At 39.8% G+C, this 14027-nt stretch overlaps 1 protein-coding gene across 1 annotated transcript in view; it reads right to left on the reverse strand.

Annotated features, from left to right (window-relative positions):
- The window catches only part of RMDN2 (regulator of microtubule dynamics 2), an 89877-nt gene extending 77577 nt beyond the window's left edge, over nucleotides 1-12300 (reverse strand). The window contains exons 1-2 of the mRNA XM_003817642.8: nucleotides 11642-12300; nucleotides 7350-7817 (exon numbers count right to left, since the gene is read on the reverse strand). Coding sequence (XP_003817690.3) covers nucleotides 7350-7801 — 452 coding nt within the window. The 5' untranslated portion in view covers nucleotides 7802-7817; nucleotides 11642-12300. The remainder of the gene's footprint in view (nucleotides 1-7349; nucleotides 7818-11641) is intronic.
- Nucleotides 12301-14027: the final 1727 nt, after the last annotated feature.

A 14027-nucleotide genomic window follows, 5' to 3' on the forward strand; every position in this document is an offset into this window, starting at 1 on the left:
CTCTTCAAAAAAATCAGTGAATCCAGGAGCTGGTGTTTTGAAAAGATTACAAAATAGATAGACCGCTAGCCAGATTAATAAAGAAGAAAGGAGAGAAGACTCAAATAGACACTAAATAAAAAAATGATAAAGGGGAGATCACCACTGATTCCACAAAAATACAAACTACCATCAGAGAATACTATAAACACCTCTACACAAATAAACTAGAAAATCTACAAGAAATGGATAAATTCCTGGACACATACACCCTCCCAAGACTAAACCAGGAAGATGTCAAATCCCTGAATAGACCAATAACAAGTTCTGAAATTGAGGCAGTACTTAATAGCCTACCAACCATAAAAAGCTCAGGTCCAGACAGATTCACAGCCAAATTCTACCAGAGGTACAAAGTGGAGCGGTACCATTGCTTCTGAAACTATTCCAAACAACAGAAAAAGAGGGACTCCTCCCTAACTCATTTTATGAGGCCAGCATCATCCTGATACCAAAACCTGGCAGAGACACAACAAAAAAAGAAAATTTCAGGCCAATATCCCTGATGAAGATTGAGGCAAAAATCCTCAATAAAATACTGGCAAACCAAATCCAGCAGCACATCAAAAAGCTTATCCACCATGATCAAGTTGCCTTCATCCCTGGGATGCAAGGCTGGTTCAACATACACAAATCAGTAAACATAATCCATCACATAAACAGAACCAACAACAAAAAACACACGATTATCTCAATAGATGCAGAAAAGGCCTTCAATAAAGGCCTTCAAAACACGCCTTCATGCTAAAAACACTCAATAAACTAGGTATTGATGGAACACATCTGAAAATAATAAAAGCTATTTATGACAAAACCACAGCCAATATCATATTGAATGGGCAAAAGCTGTAAGCATTTCCTTTAAAAACCGGCACAAGACAAGGATGCCCTCTCTCACCACTCCTATTCAACATAGCACTGGAAGTTCTGGCCAGAGCAATCAGGAAAGAGAAAGAAATAAAGGGTATTCAAATACGAAGAGAAGAAGTCAAATTATCTCTGTTTGCAGATGACATGACTGTATATTTAGAAAACCTCATCGTCTCAGCCCCAAATCTCCTTAAGCTGATAAGCAACTTCAGCAAAGTCTCAGGATACAAAATCATTGTGCAAAAATTCCAAGCATTCCTACAAACCAATAATAGAGTGTCAAATCATGAGCAAACTCCCATTCATAATTGCTACAGATAGAATAAAATACCTAGGAATACAACTTAGAAGGGATGTGAAGGACCTCTTCAAGGAGAATTACAAACCACTGCTCAAAGAAACAAGAGAGGACACAAACAAATGGAAAAACATTCCATGCTCATGGATAGGAAGAATCAATATTGTGAAAATGGCCATAGTCCTCAAAGTAATTTACATATTCAATGCTATTCCCATGAAGCTACCATTGACTTTCTTCACAGAATTAGAAAAAAGCTACTTTAAATTTCATATGGAACCAAAAAGAAACCTGTATAGCCAAGACAATCCTAAGCAAAAAGAACCAAGCTGAAGGCATCATGCTACCTGACTTCAAACTATACTACAGTAACCAAAACAGCATGGTACTGGTACCAAAACAGATATATAGACCAATGGAACAGAACAGAGGCTTCAGAAATAACACCACACATCTACAACCATCTGATCTTTGACAAACCTGACAAAAACAGCAATAGGGAAAAGATTCCCTGTTTAATAAATGGTGTTGGGAAAACTGGCTAGCCATATGCAAAAAAAAACTGAAACTGGACCCCTTCCTTACACCTGATACAAAAAATTAACTCAAGACGGATTGGATTAAAGACTTAAGTGTAAGACCTAAAAACCATAAAAACCCTAGAAGAAAACCTAGGCAATATCATTCAGGACATAGGCATGGGCAAAGACTTCATGACTAAAACACCAAAAGCAATTGCAACAAAAGCCAAAATTGACAAATGGGATCTAATTAAACTAGAGAGCTCCTGCACAGCAAAAGAAAGTATCATCAGAGTGAACAGGCACCCTACAGAATGGGAGAAAATTTTTGCAATCTATTCGTCTGACAAAGGGCTAATATTAAGTATCTACAAGGAACTTAAACAAATTTACAAGAAAAAAGCAAACAACCCCATCAAAAAGTGGGCAAAGGATATAAACAGACACTTTTCAAAAGAAGACATTTATGTGGCCAACAAATATATGAAAAAAAGCTCATCATCACTGTTCATTGGAGAAGTGCAAATCAAAACCACAATGAGATATCATCTTACACCAGTTAGAATGGTGATCATTAACATGTCAGGAAACAACAGATGTTGGAGGGGATGTGGAGAAACAGGAACGCTTTTACACTGTTGGTGGGAGTGTAAATTAGTTTAACCATTTTGGAAGACAGTGTGGCAAGTCCTCAAGGATCTAGAACTAGAAATACCATTTGACCCAGCAATCCCATTACTGGGTATATACCCAAAGGATCATAAAGCATTCTACTGTAAAGACACATGCACACGTATGTTTATTGCAGCACTATTCACAATAGCAAAGACTTGGAACCAACCAAAATGACCATCAATTATAGACTGGATAAAGAAAATGTGTCACATACACACTATGGAATACTATGCAGCCATAAAAAAGAATGAGTTCATGTCCTTTGCAGGGACACGGATGAAGCTGGAAACCATCATTCTCAGCAAACTAACACAGGAACAGAAAACCAAACACTGCATGTTCTCACTATAAGTGGGAGTTGAACAATGAGAACACATGGACACAGGGAGGGGAACATCACACACCAGGGACTGTCAGCAGGTGGGGAGTATGGGGAGGGGTAGCATTAGGACAATTACCTAACATAGATGATGGGTTGATAGGTGCAGCAAACCACCATGGCACATGTCTACCTATGTTAACAAACCTGCACGTTCTGCACATGTATCCCAGAACTTAAAGTTAATAAAAGAAAAAAGGAGCAAAAACATGATAACCTAAACATCCATCAATAGGGAAATAAATTAAGGTATATTCATTCAAAGGAATGCAGCATAGCACCTAAAAAGAATGAAATAATTTTATATATATACATATCAATATGGAAAAAAAACTCAAAAAAATTTATTGCAAAGCATGTTACAAAATGTGTGTGCCATATAATGATATGTATGTAAATTTTAAGAACAAAAGACCATTTATGTCTTGTTTATATAAAAGTGCACATGTAGGAGAAACATTAACACTTTCAAAGGAAGAATGCACACCAACTTCAAGATAATAGTTTCCCTGACAGAAAGGAGTAGAGAGGGTACTTCAATTATATACGTGATGTTTCATTTTTTAAAAGATCAGAAGTAGAAAACAACTTTGTTTTGCAAATTTAGACAACTATAACAGCAAGGCATATAAATCACCACACAATGAGCTTCTGAATCTCTGTTTATCTCCACGCTTTGAACAACTGAAGTTCCACATTAAAATGGACCTGACAGGAGCAAGTAATGGTAAGAGTAAAAACACAAATGAACAAAAAGCACTGTCTATAATTTTGGCTCATGAAAGTGAAAGTTAAGAGTTTCAAATAAAACCTCAAAAATCTGTATCTGTCTGTGGTCTTACTTTCATCATCATTCTCTATTATCTACGAAGTAATATTATCTAAGGCAATATACACTATGCCTGACATTATGCTGGTATTCTGGGAGTGGATTCGTGGGGTTTTGTGTTATTTTCGAATAATCAGTACTGTTTTTGTTGATACTATATGAGAGTATCATATGAACCTAACAGTAAATGAAAATATCTAGGGCAAGAAGAAAAGAAAAAAGACCCATATGGTCACTATACAACCCTGAGTCTAATTTTGAAACTCATCTATTCTTCCTAAAGCCCACAGTGAACTGAAAGAATAATGAATTTGTTACTTTCAACTGGAATCAAAGTTAACGTTTTAAAAAGATGTTTCTAAAGCTTCATATAATATTGTAATTCAAATAATAGTTTTAGACCCATAGAGTGATAGAGCAACATAAGTCAAATATGACAAAGGGAGGTAGGAAGCTTAAAAAAATAAAAGGAACTGAAAAGTTTTCAGAAATAACTTAAAATTGAAACTGAAAACATCAATGTGAACTAGTGACCTTAAGAGTATATTTTTTACCGTGTCCGCAAAGGGACCCAACCAGCCTCTGATATCATCCTCCCTAAAAATAGTACTCCCCCATATACCCAGCTTTTGGGGTCGAATACTATTCTTACTGAAAGAAACTGATGCTGCCACAGCATAGCTGATTCTGCCTTGGAGTGACAAAAAAATAAAAAATAAAAAATAAATCAGTAAAAACATGTGATTACCAAGAAGCAAAGATGCTTTCCAAAATGTTAACACTAGTGCTAAAAAGGACACAGACACAAACCCCTCTGAGGGCCACCTTATGAGAATTTGAGCATTGTTCATCACCACCATACCCAGCAGAAAATCAGCTGAGCCCCAGAAAAGGCATAAGTGCATAGGTCCATAATACTTGTGTACTAAGAGACAGAATACAAGAGATTCTAATAATGGTTACAGAAAATATGTTCCACTGATCTACCCAAATTCCATGAGTCCTCCACTCAAGTTTTTGTCAACAACTAAGGATATAGTTAGATATTTTTCCTTTCCTGTGTGAAACAAGTAGTATTAGAAAATTGTGGCTGATATCCATTTTTTGAAAAGAAGTAAAAATCTTCAGGTACCTATTGCAAAAGAGAAATGTTACATATGGAACATGTAACTGTCACTTAATATTTTAATTTTTGCTATCAAGGACACTAGTGTATGAAGAGCACATCCCACCTTAAAAATGGGAAAGAGGGGATGACTCTTCCTCCCCATGGCCAGTCTTCAGTCCCACAGGAGATTATAAAAGGACAGGCAGTCCAAAATTTACACAAATGTACTTTACAAAAACCTTGTTTTTGAAAAATATTTTATTTATTTAAAAAGTTAGTTTCTACATACTTATTTAGAAAGATTTCACATCTAAATTTTTTTGTATCTTATTCCTTTCTCAAAAAAATCCAAACTGTTTGTCTGCTTTTGTTTGTTTTTCTAAAGGAGAGCTAAACAGGAAAAAGCTTCTCCCCTTCTTTACTGAGTGCCATTTGCTGTAGTCCAAGGCATTGGGGATGTATTGCATCTACTCTAGTATTTTATTGCTAACAAAGGCACCCAGGATCAAGCAAGAGGAGGGAATGTCTCTCCTGACATCAATCTTGAAGTTTTGACGTGTCTAGTTTTTCCAACTAGCTGTATGTTACTGTCATTCATAAATTTCACAAATCCTTCTTGAACCCACATAAAAAATCTGTGCCTACACCATTACTTGAAATTCATTAAGTCCCATAATTATCTTCTTTTTACTTGTCCTAAATGAATCCTAAACTTATCAAAGTTTGCCACTTTTTCTAGAATTTTAGAACTTCTTGAATAAGCCTATGCTCAACTTAACCAGTGTCCTTTTAGATTGAAGGCCATTCACCCTTTTGGTCTATACTCCTTTAGCAGAACTGCCATTTTTCCTCTCAGTCTAGCAGACTTCTCTGGTTAGTCCCTAGTTCCATTAGGTCTTTTCTAAGATGCAACTGCCAAAACTGCACACAGGACACACAATGAAGAAATACCACAGATTTACATACAGGTAGGATAACCACCTGGTTTGTCTTCGATAACTCTCAATAATGCTCAATGCTATACTGGGGTTTTTGTCATTATTAGAGTACTAATCTGCTGTTTTCTACATCCATAATAAATAACTACTAGGTCTCTTTTCTGAGTCACACAAATTTTTTAGATCTTCCTACATTTGTAAATGAACTAGAACAACGACTCTCAATAATTTTCAAATAGGGCAGAGCCACAAATGATAGCTCTAGGAAGATCTAAAAAGTTTGTGTTCTTGAACAACAACAAAAAGTTGTTGACTGGTTTTAAAATAGGGAAGGAAAATATTCAGAAGGAATCTAAAATAATCTTAAATCATTTGAAACTGTGACTCAGAAAAGAGACCTAGTCGGCGGGTGGGTGGTTAGCAGCGCTGGGCCTGTGTCTTGAGCCTGGAGGGAGTCTGCTCCTGCCGCCTTCTGCCCTGCCAGAGACAGACCCATGCGCTGCCTGCCCACTGTGCCCCTTTGTCCTCATGTCAGGCGGAGGCAGAAGGCCCACCGTGCCAGAGGCTGGGCACCAGCCTTAACCCTCACTCTGCTAGCACCTCCTCCCTTTCCCTGAGGCAGCACATCTGGCTCACTCTCCCCTCCGTCTCTGGAGTCCACCAGGGAAGGCCCTCATCCCCTGCTGCTACTTCTTTGGGGAATGTGGGTTCCATCCAGGGTTGGGGGCCTCTCTGCTCACCCACTCTGCACCCAGGATCCTGGTCCCCTGCCCTCTGGCACAGCTGCTTCCTGCAAGAAAGTAAGTCTTTGGTCTCCCTGAGAAGCCATGTCCCTCGTGCTGTCTCTTGCCTGTCCCACCTGTGCCCTGCCCTCCAGCTTGTATTTAAGTCCCTGGGCTGCCCCTTGGGGTGCCCCTCGCTCCCAGGTTCCCCTCTGGTGTCATGTCAGGCATTTTGCAAGGAAAAGCCACTTGGGGAAGGATGGAAAAGGACAAAAAAATTAATAAATTTCCATTGGCCCTCGGGTGAGCTGAGGGTTTCTGCAAGGAAAAAAAAAAAAAGAAAAGAGACCTAGTCACTGGATTAACCCATGCAAAGATGAGACATAGTCACCTATATACTCTCAAGTCTTTTTTGACCTGCACTAAAATTCAGTAGCCAGTAGCCCAAGTGGCTATTTAAATTTAATTACAATTAAATAAAATTACAACTTCAATGACATAAAAGGAAAATTCAGTTCCTCAGTTGCATTAGCCACATTTCATGTGCTTTGTGGCCAGAGGGGGCTAGTGGCTACCACATTGGGCAGCACAGACTTGGACCATTTCCATCACTGCGAAAGTTCTTTTGAACAGGAGTGGTCTAGAGAATTCTCATAGAAGGAGTCACAGAGTGGCTACATTAAAACAGTAGGTTATACACTTTGGCAAGTAATTACTGCCTTCCTCAATATTCACATAATACCACCTGCTACTAATAAGTTTTTTATATTCCTTTGGTCAATATGGTCTAAACTAGCTTAAATACTGACTACTGAATATGACTTTAATTATAATCTAAGTCAAAATATCACTCCTTTTCATTTTATGTGAGCAGCAGAATATATGACTGGAACCCATAATGAAAATACCTAAATAATAGTAATAATGATAATAATCAATTCAACATAGGAAATATCTTAAAGAAACTTACCCTCCTTCACTTTCTGCTTCCTCTGAACTATTACTTGTTGCTGAACTTTGAATTGTGGGGAGTCTTCTTTTTCTCGCTCTGTGCTGAGGGCTTATCTTATGAACAGTTATTTTCCCTCCAAGTTCATCTTGTATATATTCCTCCAGCTTTGGAATAGCTTCTTTAAGAAATCTGATTTCCTCTTTGAGTTCTTCCATATTTGTGAGTAATTCGTTTAACTTCTCCAGTATCTGAAGTTGCCTTTCTTGAAAGATTACTGTAGTTCCTTGGTCATCATATATTTCATCTTGCAAAGTTATTGAATTAAATGTATTACCCAGAGAAAGAAATTCAGGTAACTTCATTGCTATCCCTGGTTTACGGACCTTGTGGTACCACAAGAGCAGCAAGCTGATTCCAGCAGTGCCCACCATGATGCCAAGTATCAGCTCTTTGTTTGTGGAATAAGGCATTTCTTGGTTTTTGTTTCTAAAATTAAAAACATAAATGTAAATGAATGTTGTTTATGTCTTTGTCCAAGACAAAAATATAGGTGCTTTTTCAATCAACAAAAGCCAAGTTTACATCACAGGATTTATAAAAAGTAGGACAATAGCCCAAAGGGTGGGAAAGGACAAATGGAAGTATACTGTTGTAAGAGTCTTAGATTACAATGAAGAATTATCATATTAAGTTAAAGATGCATAGCTGTAAACCCTAGAATAACCACTAAAAAACAAACAAAGAAAAAAAACCCCAGGTAATACATATCAAGACAATAATAGAGATAAAAATGGAACACTAAAGATACTCACTTGGTCCAAAAGAAGGCAGGAAAAGGAGAAAAAAGAACAGATGGGCAAATAGAAAACAAATAGAAGAGAAATTACGCCATTATTAAGTGCGAAAATGGTGCCAAAAATCAAGAAATAACAGTTTTTGTTTGCCAACAGAAGAGTCCATAAAAAGAAAAGAAAAATTGATGAAGTAGACATATAGAAAACTGCATAGCAATAAACTTGAGAAGGCAAAGGAGGTGGGCTCTATCGCACAAGTACAGAAGTTGACCTTTGATGGGAACATAAACCATTCATTCAGTCATAAAAGGCAGATTATGTGAGCAGAGATTTAGATAGGTGGGTAGATGCAGTGGTGGGAGGTTATGCAAGCTCTCTTTGATTGCTTCACTGTTCTAAGATAGGAAGTGAAGATAGGAAGCAAAGTAAATAGCTGGGAGTGTGAATTGGGGAAAAAATATCAGTAAGATGAAAATTCTGAATTAGGTTGTATACCCGAAATTCACCATCCTCTGCTTTATATCCTGTGATTCCACATATTCTACCAAGCATTGTTTCTTACACTTCAAATGGCCAACTAAATGTAATCTTTCAAATGCTTCCTTGGTGGTCTACTGGTTAGGATTTCTGGGCTCGCAAATGCCCTATGGAAGAGGGTCTGAGAGAACAAGCAGCCATAATCTATTTCTGAAAAGCCTGCTTAAAATAAGAACGTCTTTGGATTCCTATTTCACTAGAGTATATGCCTGGAACACAGAAAGTATCCTGTTTGGATGTTCTACACTTCATTACAGGCCTAAGTGTCAAAGAGAAGGACTGACTTTAAAATAATCTTCCAGAAATTACCTCAGGTGTTAGTGAATATTATATCCAAGAGATTTAAGAATTCCTTCTTTTAAACCAAAGATTCCAGAGAAAGCCTTGGTACTTAATCTGGCCTGCTTTACCTCACAGAAATTTGCCTGGAATTAACTTAAAAAAATTTTTTTTCACCTAATTGGTATAACTGGGAATTGTAAGTCTAACCATCTGCCCACTCCCAGCTCATCCAGGAGACATGCCAGCAACAGATTCCAATCAATTTGTAACTTCAGCTGAAATTGTAGCTAATTATTGCTAGATGTGTAAATGTATTCTACAAAAAAATTGTATCACGAAACTAAATTATCTTGAAAGCTTATTGCAGAAAAATAAGTCACTCTATGCCTATTAATTACAACTGCATTCCAGCTAATATTCACACATCAAGTTTAATCATCTTTATTTTTGTCAATAAAATTCTTCAGGCAGGATGTCCATTCGCTGATATAGAGGTCTATTAAAGGAAATCTTCCTATTCTGATTGCTTTCTTTTGCCCATACCTTGGACTTTTACATTAAGAAATATAGCCTAGTTTGAAAATATTTTCATTTAATAAGCAAATAAGTAGAAGTAAAAATCTACCTAGGAAGGAGAACTTATTCTTGAGACAGGACCAGGTTTCAGCAGGTGGGGAAGTCTTATTTTGCTTGGCCCTTTCTTTAGGAACTGCACCAATTCCAAATCATCTCTTCCATGCAGGTCCTATTATTATTTTGCAGATAAGTGAACTGAGGCACACAGGTGTCAAGTCACTTACCCAGTGATCACCCAACTGGGAAGTGAAAACTGTCACCTTTGACAACCTGTTCCTAATTCTTGGATGCACCCACAACATGTGGGAGATTTGGAAAGCATCAACAAGGAGGTGAAGGAGAGTACTGACTGAACAGAGATGCTCAAAGCTGAAATATTATTTCAGAACCACAAAAATTAACTAGAAAAAAATAGAATCAACGGAGCTGATGTTTTAAACAAACACAATTAAAGACTAATAGTTCAAGCTATGTTTGAGTTTTATAACAGCATAAAACAAATGTGCTTCAACACTGATAATTTGAAAAATGACACATTAAAAATAATGTACAAAATACATCAGAATACTTGCTTGCCTTCAGAATAATTTCAAAGGTTGTATGAAGTCATTTACATAGCTTTTTTTTTTTAGAGTCTTGCTCTGTCACCTAGGCTGGAGTGCAGTGGTACAATCACTGTTCACTGTAGCCTCGACCACTTGGGCTCAAGTCATCCTCCTGCCTCAGCCTCCCTAGTAGCTAGGACCACAAGCGTGGGCAACCATGCCCGGCTAATTTTTACATTACTTGTAGAGAGTGAGTCTCCCTATGTTGCTAGGCTGGTCCCGAACTCCTGGGCCCAAGCAATCCTGCCTCCACCTCTCAAAGTGCTGGGATAAGCAGCATGGGCCACCGCCTCCAGCCTTGTTAGCTTTCATACTTCTAATTATGTTAATAGTATACACTTGTAGTATAAAAAAATATAGTAATTAAAAACTTTACCAGATTTTAAAACTCTAATATTTTAATAATCAGATACAAAGTATTATGTTACGTTTCAATTTGTAAGGTGCTAGTAAATAATGGAAAATGACATTTTAATATAGATTATGGCACTTAATGTGTATTATTGTGTAATATTAAAGGTTGAGATGAGAATCAAGTATTCTAAAATGACATCAAAATGTTGACTCTAAAGAAAATAGAATAGGAAATGTTTTCTGAAGAAATGTCTGAAGAAACATTTCATTTCCATGTTCTAGTTTTATTTAAAATTAATTTTTTGATGTAGAAATGCTTTACTAAATTAATTATAATGCTTTCACCATAAATCTAGCATATATATTCATTTACTTCATCAGCAGACCCTTACAGGAGAAAAATATAAAATGCATAACTCTAATAAACTCGGGGAAGGTATGACAAATTTTGCAAGGATAAAGAGACATTACAAAAAAGCCCGAGGTTTAAGTTTCCTAAGAGAATTGCACTGAGACCTTGAACTAGTGATCAGATTTCCTACAGCGTCCTGGAAAACCTGGTACTTTCGAAGTGAATTCTATTGTTCATTTCATCAGGTTTTCATGTTTTTTTGTATTTTATAATTTATTTTAAATTTAGGGCTCCCAAGTGTTTGCCTCATTCCCCTATGTTGGCAGCACTGATAATACGGCCTTCGTTTTTGTGTGAAATAGGCACAGACGGAGTCTGAGAGCAAAAAAACCCCCACACAAACAAAAACAAAATGTTTGCGCAAGGCTGAAAGCCGAGGCGAGAGCCCAGCAAGTGTCTCTGTTGAAATTCCTTGGGGTTTGCAGGGACCAGCCGGGCCGAGGCAGCAAACTGCCTGCTCCCCACGCACCCCAGAAGGGTCCGCGTGCGAGGAAACACCGGCGACCTCCGGGGCTAGGGCTTCCGTGGCGCAGGGTCAGCGAGGGATGAACCCGGGAAGCCACTATGGGCCGCTGCTCCAGCCCCGGGAACGCAGAGCACCACTGACTGGCAGGCTCAAGCTTCGGCAGGGACACACCGACCCGGAAGTGCAGTCGCCCCCACCGCAAGTATTTCCGCCTCCCTCCGCAAGTCCCCGGCCCGGTCCGGCCCCCAGCGGCTGAGCCGCCCCCTCCCAGGCTGCGCACGCACCTGTGTTCACTGCGCCGGCCTTTCAGCTGTTGGAGAGCGGAGACCAGGACCTGCTGGCGGGCAGTGGTGGACGGACAGTAGCCCCGGAGCCCGCGGGTCCTAAGGTCCCGCGCCGCGGCCGTCGCGTCCTGACCCAGATAGCGGAGGCGCCGGGGGAGGAGCCCGCGGCCGCTCGGCCCCCCGCTTCCGCCCCCTCTCCCTCTCGTTGTGGGTTCAACTCTACCGGGACTGGCGTTGGGTGCACCTTTTGCAAAATAAAATTGCACGTCGCGGGGCGCCTGGCTCGCGCCGGACCGTGTGTCTCGGCCGTCACCTCCCTTCGAAGCCGGTCGGCACCTTTTCCCCCGCCTGGGCTCTGGGCCTCCGCGCTAGCCCCAGTGCGTTCCCTCTCGCGTTGCTGCCACTCCGCACGCCCACCCCCAGCTCGCTTCGTTCCGGCTCTCAAACCCACTCCCTCTACCCTAGTTAAACCTTTTTCTGTGCCCTTTCTAGGCACAACCTTGCACTTTACTCCTCACGACTGAGTTAAAGGCAGACGCCTTGCACTAATTACTGATATCTGCAGCCCCGTGTACATAGCTTTATCTCACGTTTTCTTTTAATGAGCAATTTTGACAGCCTCTTCCTTCTCCCCGCCATTCCGAGTTGCCTTTAGATGAAAGCCGCTGTTTTTTCAGATGCCTGACATTTAAGGTTTTACCCAGCTTTCTGTGGTTTGTATAATGAAACTAATTCTGCTAAATACGCTCTTAAAAACTGGGCCGGGCGCGGTGGGTCACGCCTGTAATCCCAGCACTTTGGGAGGCTGAGGCAGGCGGATCACCTGAGGTCAGGAATTCGAGACCAGCATGGCCAACGTGGCGAAACCCCTGTCTCTACTAAAAATACAAAAAATTAGCCGGGCGTGGTGGTGGACGCCTGTAATCCCAGCTACTTGGGAGGATGAGGCAGGAGAATCGTTTGAACCCGGAGGCAGAGGTTGCAGTGAGGCGAGATCGCGCCACCGCACTCCAGCCTGGGTGATAGAGCGTCTCAAAAACAAAAACAAAACAGTACATACACCGCTTCTGTATTGTCCTCACCTTGAGTATTACTGCCTTAAGCTTAGGTTGGCATAACATTAATCTCTAAATTTCCCACCAATATATTGAGCAGAATTAAAAATGGGTACACTCTTTCTTAAAACAGCAACAGCAGACAACACCCATAAAGCCATGAAGAATCCAGAAGACTTGTTTTGCAATCCATATACTACTGTTTACGGATAGAGATTCAGGGATTCTATAGGCTCTTTAAGATGATTTTTTGAGCTTCAGGCAAGCCGCATTGAAGAATAAGTAAGCCTGGCCATGGTCATTTTATTAAAAGTAATTTGTAGCCGGGCGCAGTGGCTCACGACTGTAAGCCCAGCACTTTGAGAGGCTGAGGCGGACGGATCACTTGAGGCCAGGAGTTCGTGACCAGCCTGGCCAATATGATGAAACACCATCTCTACTAAAAATACAAAAATTAGCAGAGTGTGGTGGCGCACTTCTGTAGTCCCAGCTGCTCGGGAGGTTAAGGCATGAGAATTGCTTAAACCTCAGAGGCAGAAGTTGCAGTGAGCCGAGATCGGGCCACTGCTCACCAGTCTGGGACAGAATGAGACTCTGTCTCAAAAAACGAGCAAAAACCTAAGTTGTATTTGGAAAAAGAGCAGATTAATCTTTAACCTCTCAGATTTGGAACTAGTAAAATATTACCTTCTACAAACCCACTTCACTCCTAGTTATTATGGTTTGCAGCAATCTTGCAATATAATACTAGCTTTATTTAACTAGAATACAATATGATATAAACCGATCATGCAAAACAATTTTCTCTTTTAACAAGATTTAGATACCAAAGAAACATGACTGCCTCTTCGCTAATACTTAAAAGGAGCTTTTTAGTATTTAAAACAAAATTTAAGCTTTTCCAGGAGCCCACTGAGTTGTTCACTGCTGCATCCCCAGCACATAGCACAGAAGAGGCTTTCAATAAAAATGTGACGTATGGGCTGTGAACAAGGCCTTACCAGTCTATTCCAAGAGGAAGATGGCAGCTGATACTGACTTGATCTTCAGGTTCAGGACATAGACTATGTCACACTTGCTCCTTTCCAATACCTTTGTTTCTATTCCTTGATGAGTAAAAATTATCTGAAAGGTAGAAACTCAGGGACAGTGACAACCATTGACCTTGGCAAAGCTGTAACTAAATAGCAAAGACAGGCGCTATCTTTGCCAGGTACTGTTGCAGGGGTGACATAAAAAAGAAGAAATGATTCCCCTCACCACTACTAGGAATGTCAGTCTAAAAGGAATATCTGAAGGAAAAACCAGAACATACTAAGAATCTCAGAGTT

Source organism: Pan paniscus, chromosome 12, assembly GCF_029289425.2.
Source record: "Pan paniscus chromosome 12, NHGRI_mPanPan1-v2.0_pri, whole genome shotgun sequence".
Taxonomy (NCBI): Eukaryota; Metazoa; Chordata; class Mammalia; order Primates; family Hominidae; genus Pan; species Pan paniscus.